General features: G+C 45.6%; 1 protein-coding gene across 5 annotated transcripts in view; it reads left to right on the forward strand.

Annotated features, from left to right (window-relative positions):
• Positions 1–11,086, forward strand: part of Usp28 (ubiquitin specific peptidase 28) — a 51,955-nt gene that overhangs the window by 3,897 nt on the left and 36,972 nt on the right. For all 5 annotated transcript variants that reach the window (XM_029543168.1, XM_021206586.1, XM_021206587.2 and 2 more), the window contains exons 2-3: positions 9,769–9,846; positions 10,728–10,860. In XM_029543168.1, the coding sequence (XP_029399028.1) occupies positions 9,769–9,846; positions 10,728–10,860 (211 nt within the window). The remainder of the gene's footprint in view (positions 1–9,768; positions 9,847–10,727; positions 10,861–11,086) is intronic.

The following is an 11,086-nucleotide window of genomic DNA, read 5'->3' on the forward strand; positions in this document are numbered from 1 at the left end:
TGTGTGTGTGTGTGTGTGTGTGTGTGTGTGTGTGTAGCCTTGAGCATCTTAGAACTAGCTCTGTAGAACAGAGGTGCATCTGCCTCTGCTTCCCAAGTGCTGGCACTCAAGATGAGCGAGCACCACTGCCGCCCAGCTCTCAAGTTCTTAGACTTGATGGCTTCCAGAGTTAGGTCTTTCTGTACAGAGCAGGCCAGCCTTGAGCTTGGAACAGTTCTCCTGCCTCACTCAGTTTACAGGACGTTTTCTGTCAGGGCAGATTTACTTCAAATGGAGGCTTTTGTTTGAGGTATTCTCAGAAAGTAGCCCTGACTGGCCTGGAACTTACTGTGTAAGTCAGAAAGGCCCTGAGCTCACTGAGATCTGCTTGCACCTGCCTCCAAGTGCTGCGCAGGAGTGTGCCATGCTTGAGTCAAAGTGAATAGGTTTATTTTGTGGGTTTTTGTCGTGCTGGGGGATCAAACCCCAGGGCTTCCAGTGGGCTAGGGAAGCCCCTCACCTCTGAGCTCTGTCCCCTCCTGAGGCTGTTTTGTGGGCTTTGGTTCCTTTGTGGTTTTTTTTTGTTTTTTTGTTTTTGTTTTGTTTTGTTTTTGTTTTTTAAAATTTATTTATTTATTATATGTAAGNACANTGTAACTGTCTTCAGACACTCCAGAAGAGGGCGCCAGATCTCATTACGGATGGTTATGAGCCACCATGTGGTCGCTGGGATTTGAACTCAGGACCTTCGGAAGAGCGGTCGGAAGAGCTCTTACCTGCTGAGCCATCTCACCAGCCCTCCTTTGTTTGTTTTGAGACAGGGTCTTACTACAGTTTTTGAACCTTCCTACCTCTGCCTCCCAGAGGTATTGCAGGTGTGCCTTAGCACCCAGAGACCTGCTTGGCTTCCTTCCTCCTCTCCTTCGCCCCCCCCCCTTACTCTTTTGTTTTTGTTCGTTTAAGATGAGCTCTCAGATAGCTCAAGCTGGCCTTGAACCCTGTGGTTGAGGATGCTGAAGGTGACATGGAACTGGTCTTCTTGCCTCTACCTCCCAAGTACTTGGATTACAGGTGTGCACCATCACACTTGGGTCCCATTCTCTTAAAGTCTTTTCTAGAACTCTTCTAGTGGTTTAAACTTCTAAAAAATTAATACAGTTTTTTACATTATTTTTGTGAGGGGAGGGCAAGGAGGAACATGGCACCCACGTGGAAGTCAGGAGACATCTTGTAGGAGATGGTTCTCTCTAGTGTGAGTTCCTGGAGCTGACCTCTGGTGTTCAGGCTCTGTAGCAGGTGACCGGTTGGTCTCAGTGTTTAAAGTCTTCCCTAATTGTCAGAGCTTGCCCTTCATTGTTCAAGAGCTATTTGATGTTTTGTCCACCTGGTTCCCTGGCATCTCGACTTATTTCTATGGAAGAACTATACTTTTTTAAATCTTGCTTGTTTCTGAGAGGCAAACCCCTCTCAGCAGGGAGAATTTGCACTCCAGAAGACATTTTACAATGTCCTGGGATGCTTCGTCCATGTGCACGGAATGCCCACATTTCCCATGTGCTGGGAAAGGTTATTACATCCTCTGGCATTGGAGTTGTAGGTAGTTTTTAGCTGCCTTGTGGGTGTTCTGCAAGAGTAGCAAGTCCCCTTAACCACTGAGCCATCTCGGTGGCCCCTGGGGAGGTTTTCGATTATGACTGTGGGGAAGGGTGCTGCTGGCATGTAGAGGGTTCAGCATCTCACCTGGTACAGTTTAACCTCCCAAGAGTAATAACGTCTGGTCTGTTAATGTGCACAGTGTGGGTACAAATAAAGAAGCCCTCATTGAAGCCATTTGCACTCCTTTAGCCCAACCCCCACAAATTTTCAGTCTTCCCAATGCCGAGGATGATCAGCCGCCCTGCTCACCAGGTGTGTGAGCTGGCTATGGCTAGTCCTGGTGCCCAGCTCCTGCTCAGTGGGTCTCTGTTGAACACTAGGATGGAGTGCTGATAATGTGGGATCAAGTGTGTTTCAAGGGAAGTGGCACTTGGGCCCCCACCTTAGACCTACTAAATCAAAGTCGGCTCGGGTGCTGGAGAGAAAGTTCAATGACTTAAGAGCACTGGTTGCTCTTCCAGAGGACCCAGGTTCAATTCTCAGCATCCACATGGCAGCTCACACCTGCCTAACTGCAGTTCAAGGTGATCCAATATCCTCACACAGACATACACGCAGGCAAAACACCATTGTTCATAAATACAAATAAATACATTTTAAAAAAGGGCTTCAGTTCACTCTTAGCTCAGGTCTGCCTGGAACATATTATATAGGTCAGGTGGCCTTCAAGCTCACAGCAATCCTCCTGTCTCCTGAATGCTTGGATTGAAGGTAGAGATTAAACCTAAGACTTCAAGCAAGGCCACCAGTCTACCTACTGTGCCACATCCTTAGCCCCAATTCTGCCTTTTGATTCCATCCCTGGGGGACTCATTTGCATATTGGCCTTTTAGAAGCTTAAGGATAGAATTCCCTTTCTGCTGTGAATAGGAGCCCTTAATCCCATCCAAAACCTTGACAACAGCTTTTTCTGCTGCCCCCACCCCCAGGTGTGGTTCTCTTGGTTTCCAGATCCACCTGTTTTCTTCCTTTTCTAAGTGAATAGAACCTCCTGATTTTATTGTCTTCTACATCTTCATAACAAAACCAGCTGGGATGGAACTAGAAGACCTGGCCTCCCCTCCTGCTCAGCTCAAGGCTTGCAGCTCTTAAAAGATCTCTTAGCTCAACAGGTAGATAGGTTCAGCTTCCAAGCCACACCAGCTTCTTACACCTTTGTACTTTTCTAGAAAATAGGCTGCTCACTTCCTGTCATCAGGTCTCTTCTCAGGTCACACTGAGAAATAGTGTGCCACCATGGTGCTTGCCACATTCCATAAGGGAAAGTCTCAGAGTTTTAAACTTGTTGACCATTTTTTCCAGAGTGCCTTTGACACTGAGTAACTTTTTCTAAAACACCTTTGCGGAGGCATGAGAATTGCTATAAGTTTGGTATTGGTGACAAAGTGAGGCCCTGTTTCAAAACGAAGAGCCCCCCCCCACCCCCTCATGACTGTATGTTTAAGAGTTGGAAAAAAAAGAGCTGGGTGTTGATGGTCCAAGTACGAGGGAGTCGGAGGTAGGTGGAGCTCCAAGTTCCAGGATAACCAGGACTACACAGTGAGACCTTGTCTTAGAAAAGAAAAGAAAAAGCTAATATAGAGACCTTGAAACCACAGCCCTGAGTAGGATCACCTCAAGCTGAGGGGGATGAGGCAGGTGGGGTTCTAGATCTCTGCAAGGATGGAGGTGTTAAGTGCAGTTTCTGCAAAGCTCTCACTATAAGGTGGCCATGGCCATGTGGTCTGGGCTCCAGCAAGTCCTGAACTGATTGTAGTGCTTACAGAGACCAGCCAGCTCTGGCGGACATGTTTTACCCAGTCAGCATCTGCTGGTGCCTGGTGTTGAGGCTTGCCAGAAAGACTTATTTTACACACACAATTTATTACAGAGTCAGAGAGCACGTGTGTGTGTGTGTGTGTATGAGAGAGAGAGAGAGAGAGAGAGAGAGAGAGAGAGAGAGAGAGAGAGAGAAGATAGCTTGCAAGGAGTTGTGTTTCTTTTGCCATATGCGTTCTAAGATGGAACTTAGGTCATCTGGCTTGGCAGCAAGCTCTTTTCTACCTGGGGAGCCATCTCTCAGCAGCCTGTGGAAAAACATTTAAAATGTTTTAAAATAATTTAAAAATTTTATTATTTTTGTGTATGTATGTCTGTATATGTGCCCAAAGAGGTGAGAGAGGTTGGCTCCCTGAAGCTGGAGTCCCAGGCAGTTGTGACCTATCTGATGCCGTGCTGGGAATAGAATTTGGGTCCTCTGCAGGAGCAACGTATGCTCCCCACTCTTAAGCCATTTCTCCAGCCTGAGCCTGTGAAATCTTAAGCAGATCCTTTACATACATACTGCAGTGGACTGATACAGCCTGGCTTGAGTTCTGAGTTGCTGCCATGCCTAACAACCTGACCTGAGTGTCATCCCTGGGACCCACGTAGAAGAGAACTGGCTTGCACAGCTTGTCCTACCTCCATGCGTGTGTAGCACAGCGCGTACACAAATACATAAAGACACTTCTGTACACATAGTGCTACCATCTGTCTGCGGCGGAGTTGCCAACCTTCTCTCCTCACATTCAGTCTGAATTCATCCTGACCTCTAACCCAGTGCCGGAGCAAGACACCTGACAGTGACATTTTACTGTGCCTGAATTTCTAAAACTGGACACATGAACCCAATGGCCCAGCTTCCTGTTACCTTGCCCACATACTACACTGTTGGGTACTGTTTTTCTTAGGTTTTGTAGGTGTGTTCTACATGGCTGCTGGCTTTGTGGTCTCTTCTCATATTTTAGCTGGGTGTGTACTGAAAGAAAGAAGCATTCTCTTAGGTCTTCTAAAGCAAGACATAGGAAGGACATCATATGTAGTCTGAGAAATACTCCTGGTCACCTGTTCTGGTGAGATGAACAGAGGCAGCCCTGGGCGTGGCGATTGGGTGAGGGGCAGTTCCTTTTGGTGTGTGGTCTAGTACTTTTGGGGCTCCTTTCTCCTGGGTTGTGGGGGGGGGTAAGCCATTTGTATATATATTTTTTAAAGATTTATTTGTTCATTATATGTAAGTACACTGTAGCTGTCTTCAGACACTCCAGAAGAGGGTGTCAGATCTCATTACAGATGGTTGTGAGCCACCATGTGGTTGCTGGGATTTGAACTCGGGACCTTCAGAAGAGCAGTCGGTGTGCTCTTAACCACTGAGCCATCTCTCCAGCCCCTAAATTATTTTTTAACCCCCTAATTATAAATGCTTTAAATTTTAACTTATTGGGGTGGGTGATACAAGTGTGATGATGTGTGTCCCCATCTGTGTGGAGATAGAGGACAACTTTGTGGAGGAAGTTCTTCCTTCTAGCTGTAAAGGTCTTGGACCAAATTCAGGTCACCAGACTTGGAATGCAGATGCTTTGACCAGTTGCCCCTTTCCTTTCCTTTCCTTTCCTTTCCTTTCCTTTCCTTTCCTTTCCTTTCCTTTCCTTTCCTTTCCTTTCCTTTCCTTTCCTTTCCTACTTGTGCACACGTACGTATGTGTGTGTGTGTGTGTGTATGTATGTATGTATGTATGTATGTATGTATGTATGCAGTGCTCTGTCTTCATGTATTCCTGCAGGCCAGAAGAGGGCACCAGATTTCATTATAGGTGATTGTGAGCCACCGTGTGGTTGCTGGCAGTTGAACTCAGGACCTCTGGAGGAGCTAGTGCTTTTGACCACTGAGCCATCTCTCCAGCCCCTCCCTTCTCCCCTCCCTCCCTTTATTCTTTTCTTTATACAAGCTAGATAATTACCCCAATGGGTATTTTCATCCCATTTTGACTTTATTATCTCTGTGACCTAGCTGAAATATTCATTCTCCCTTTTTCCCATCTGTCTCTCCCCTCCCTCCCTCCCTCTCTTCTCTCATTTCTTTCCCCCAAGACAGGATCTTGTCACTATGTAGCCCCAACTGTCCTGGAACTCACTGATTAGACTAGGCTGTCCTCAAACTCAGAGATCCACCTGTCACTGCCTGAGTTCTGGGATTAAAGGCATGTATGACCACTGCCCAGCCGAAAATTTCATATCATTTTTTTAAAGACAGTTTCTTACAGCCCAGGTTGGCTTTGACTGTAGCCAAAGCTGGTCTTGAGTGCCTGACCCTCTTGCCTCAACCTCAAGTATTATTTACACACATGTATACCTACGTACCATTTAAAAATTTTATGTGAATAACTCTTTTGCCTGTGTGTATATTTGTGCACCATATGTGTACAGTGTCTTTGGAGGCCAGATGGGTGCTGGGGATTGAATCTCACATCCTCTGGAAGAGCGGCCAGTGCTTGTAGCTGCTCAGCTTTGTCGCCTGCCCCAACTTCTCCATTATTAAGAAATTTTCCCATTATTATGTATTAATTGTATACAGTTGGTTTCATTGTGACTTTTATGTGTATATATTTGGTCCTTTATCCTCCTTGTCCTGATGATCCCCCTTTCTCCTGACAACTACTCTCCTACTTTGATGTCTTTTCGGGGACCCAGTGGCTTTAATTACAGTTTGCGGAGCATGGGTGAGAGGTTATTTACAGGTGTAAGAACAATTTCTGAGCTACTGCACAACTGAAGAACTGTCGTCCTCTCGCAGCAGCCATTATCTGCCCCTAGGTCCTCTGGGAGGACCATAAGCTCTTCCCTTGTTCATTTTTTAAGACTAAGTCTCTATATGGTTGGCCTAGAACTCATTCTATAACTCAGGCTGGTCTGTAAGTCACTGTGTAGCTCAGGCTAGTCCCAAGGCCTCAGTGATCTTCCTGAGAGCAAGTTACTGGCTTGCTCCAACATGCCTGCCCTCCTAGCTACACTTCTACTAGTTGCTCGCTCTTAAGTTTGCACACTGGATCTCAGTGGCCAGGGTGGGCTGTTCCAGACTAGTTGGCCCTAAAAAGACTGCCAGAATGACCAGGCAGCCTCTAATGCATTATGTTCCCATCTGCATGATAAATGATACCCCAGCTCTCTGAAAACAGCTAGATAGCAAAGAATTATAAAAGGAGGAAAAGAGGTAGTGGCCCAGTCAATCCCGAGAGGGTCTGTCGGTCTCAGAAAAGCCATGAGGAGTTCTTTATTAGACACCCCACCCCACCCCCACCCCCACCCCATTCACACCTCTCATTATATGTCCACACTCTCTGACTCCCAGCACATAGGTCCAACATTGGTGTGTGGAGACATCGCTCACTCTTCACATAATCCTGCTTAAGGCTGAGTTGCCTTTACTACTCAACTGGTATTGGTCTGTTACTGGCTACAGTTTCTTTCCCAGTTTGGGGAAGGAGATATGAGCACAAAGTCCCATCCCTAACCAAGAAGACATTTGCAATTGATAACTGCCTGGGAGAGAAAGTTCAGTTTTCTCTAGTGACCATGGGTGTATCAATCACACTCCAGGGCAGGCCCATTTCCTGAGCAGTTCACCAACACAAACCCCCGGACTCCACATTTGTTTGTTTGTTGGTTTCAGTGTGTGCTTGTTTTTGTTATGGTTTGGTGGGTTTGTTTTGGGGAGGGAGGGGGAGAATATGAAGTTAGATGGGCGGTGGTGAAGTGAGGGTTAGGGAGGGCAAAGAATAGGACCAAAATATATTGTATGAAAAAATGTTAAGAATAAGAGAAATCTGTCTTAGTCAAGTCTGGTTGGCTCTCAAGCCATTGAAGCTGAGGTGTGCAGCCAGCCTTCCTCTAGATGGGCTGGTCTGTTTCCTTTACTGCCTCTGAAAACAGTATGAAATTAGTCAAGGAAATGCAAACCTGTCTGTGCTTGCCACCTTTTGACTTCGTCAGAACAGAGCATGGGCTTTGTCTTGTTTGACTAGAGTGTACTCTCTGTGGAGTGGTGTAGCTAGAAAATCTTAAAATCTACTTCTGTGAAGTGTCGGAGCATGAACTGGGAACACTGTGGGTGCATGATGACTTTGGTTGGCCATTGTAAAAATAAACTTTTGTAATTCTTCTTGTTTGGTTTTTTTGAGACAGGCTTTGCTGGCCTCCAACTTGTAAAATCCTGCCTCTGTCTCAAGTGCTGGGGTGCCAGGTATGAACCGTCACACCTAACAGTTAAGGACTGGAAACATGACTCCGAGGTTAAGAGCATTGGCTTCTCTTCCAGAGGACCCAGGTTCAATTCCTAGCACCCATGGTAGCTTACACTGTAACTCCAGCTCCAGGGGGTCCAGTCCCTTTTTCTGACCTCCCCAGGCATGAATATATAGACATGTAGGCAAAGCACCTATACAATAAAGTACAACACTTTTCAAAATTAACACTATATGATGCTTGCATTGACTGGTAGCATGCCACAGTTGTTTACCCCCACCCCACCCCCCACCCCCTTGCCAGTACTAGCTTGTTTAGAGCACATTGTACCACTGAGTAATCAGCTTCTGATAGTTTAAAGGCTGGCACATTTTTAAAAGAGAAGTTTACTATCATGCAACGTTCAAGGTCAAAATACAGCAAAAAAAAACCCCAAGTTTGCATTGGTTTACATTAAGGGGGTATTTGCTTTTGTTTCCTTGTCTCTTTGGAGATGCTGGCAGTCAGCCCACCCCAGCAGTAATTCTAAGTTACTTCTCTGTGCTCATAGGTTTGCTATGAGGTTTGAATGAGCTAAGCCAGCATCAGTTAGTTAATACTTTCAGAGCTTTCAGAACAGCACAGAGCCAGAAGTAGGTGGTGTGTGTTAGCACTTATTTCGTGCTGGGACTCTTATTGTCTCTGCATTGGAGTGACTTGTGACATTCGAGAGAGCAATTCCAGATGAAGATGTGGTTATTGGTGTCTGTCCGTCATTTCACCTTTGTCCCAGTTTGGTATTAATATCAGGCTTCATATTTCCCCTCCCTCTCACCCATGATTTTTCAGGTATGTTGATTTTGACTTGCCAAAAAATTTCATAGGCTCCATATTCATAGATTCACACACCTTTACATGGTGAAATCAAATGGGATTAGAATTTCATCTGGAAGGAAATTAGTACTTTACTTTAAAAAAACAAAACAAAAACCCTGCTTATATTTCCAGTTTTTGCCAAAGTAGAATCTCAGCCTGATAGCCCCTCCCCTGCCCAACTCTGGTGGCTTTGTCAAGACTCATAATGCCCAAGACTGCTATCTCAGCGGGAAGGTTCCATTTCTAGCTTCTGAGTGGAGAGGTTGTGACAGAGAATGGCTCTGATCCCTTTTCCTGGCCTGGGAGGGCTGTTCAGTAGGTTATTTCTAGTTGTGGTACTTAAGTGTCCTCAGCTGTTGAAGACCTTGGGATACTGTTTCGGTTACAGCTGGCAGTAAATGAGGCTGACTCTCTGTGACATTACTAATTGAACTTAATGGTGAAGCCTGGAGTGTTAAGTTAGAACTTAATCTTGGCACACCCTTAGCTATGGTATAAATTAGATCGCTGCTCACGATTTAACCGGTTTCTTTTCCATACTTACTTACTAAAAGGCCAGCCGGTGGTTGTTTGAGTTGAGCTTTATGTGTCCAGAGGTGTTTTATATCAGCTCTGGCTGCCCACCAGGATGGCGGGGTGAGCACTTAGGCTGAGAAGGGTTCTTAAGATGATCTGTGTAGTTAGTAGTTAGTTAGGCCTCTCTATGGTTCAGATGAATGGAGCACGTGTAGCTTGTTCTTCCCGAACTTTGTGTCTTATTTGATAGTTGAGAAAGTGCTAGCTTTCCTTTAAGGTTAGTAGTACCAGCCATTTGTTAATTACATGGTTAGAAGCTTATTGTCAGTGAAAAATGACACACACACACAAATGGCATGCACAGTAAAGCTTAAAATAGCTCATCCTCACATTCATGCAGATTCCCTGGGCTCCTTATACGACCTGATACACTGTTCCCAGAAAGGCAAGTCCAAGGCTCCTTAAGCATACGCTAAGGCTGACGGGTTACAAGTGTCCTGGGTATTTGGAGTTTTCTGTCGAGTCATATATATCTCTTGTAACTGCTCAAAGTATATCCAGAGACCGAATGATAGACGGGCATTTTGCAATGTCTCTGACCATCAGCAGCTTGCTGCATGGAGCTTGTCAGCGCTTTATAAAGTAAAGTGCAAGGTTTGGGCCTCTGTCCAGAAGGTACCTAGGAATGCTTCCTGACACCTATCTGATTTTGTCTCAAAAACAGAGCTGCCAGATGCTGTTAAATCAGCTGCGAGAAATCACAGGCATCCAGGACCCTTCCTTTCTTCATGAAGCATTAAAGGTTGGTTTCCAGACCCAGCTTAGCTGACAGACGCTGAAGCAGTTTCCCACATGTCAGGTGTGTCAGCACGCGCTATTTCTATCCCAGGTGCAAGTGTAAGAACAGGAACCCTACTACAGGTCAGCTGGTTAGTTTCTTCAATATAGAAACTTTGAAGTAGATGGTGGGAACGTACAGTGGGGAAGCCTGAAGGAGCTTTAGGAGTCCCAGCATCCATGTGCACTGTATCCATATGGATCCTGAGTGGGACCAACAAACCAAAAATAACTCCAGAAGGAAACTTGTCTGCTCTTAACACGTGATACTCTTGAGCATTGCTGGTTATGTTTGAAAGGGTCCATTCTGAATGTTACCCAGGGAAATGGTAGCACACCTAGCTTCAAAATAGCCAGCAGGTACAGGCAGTATAGATAAAGCATGATTCTTGTTTGGGTAAAAGGCATGGTTGTACCTTTTTCTTAGTAAGTCGCCCTGTAAAATACGGTGACTGCTCATGACTTTACTGTCCGGGCTGAATGCACTTATCACCTGAGTTAGCTGACAGTTCCCTTTAGTGACTTGCTGTGCCCTAACTGTTCTGTGGAGTTAGGCTCCTGAGATCACTGAACTGTCCAGCAAGGCTGTGGCTTGCTTTTCAGGTTGCAGTTCAGAGTCTCTTCCTGTCACCTGGCTTGATTCATCTCCAGGTGCACCAGGCTCCCTGCCTTCACTAGACCGTCTGCTCTCTGCCTCAGACCTAGGATTAGGCTTGGTCTTACTCACGGTTTCACCATGGTAGTAAAAGAACAGCACCCAAATTATTGCACACGGTTAACTCTGCTGTGTTTTACTTTAGAAATTTGTTTTTTTCTTTTTGTTTTTTGTTTTTTCCTTTCTCTTAGGCCAGTAATGGTGACATCACCCAGGCTGTCAGCCTTCTCACAGACCAAAGAGTTAAAGAGCCCAGTCATGACACAACAGCTGCAGAACCGTCGGAAGTAGAAGAGAGTGCTACTAGCAAAGATCTCTTAGCAAGTAGGTCTCCTGTCCTAGTCTTGTCTGAACAGGCAGAGACAGCCACTGGTCACTTTTATCACATCAACCCTTTTTGACGGGTCACTGAGCCATTGATTATATGTGAGTACACTGTAGTTGTCCTCATACACTTCAGAAGAGGGAGTCAGGTCTCATTACAACCACCTGTAATGAGCCACCATGTGGTTGCTGGGATTTAAACTCAGGACCTTCGGAAGAACAATCA

Source organism: Mus pahari, chromosome 10, assembly GCF_900095145.1.
Source record: "Mus pahari chromosome 10, PAHARI_EIJ_v1.1, whole genome shotgun sequence".
Taxonomy (NCBI): Eukaryota; Metazoa; Chordata; class Mammalia; order Rodentia; family Muridae; genus Mus; species Mus pahari.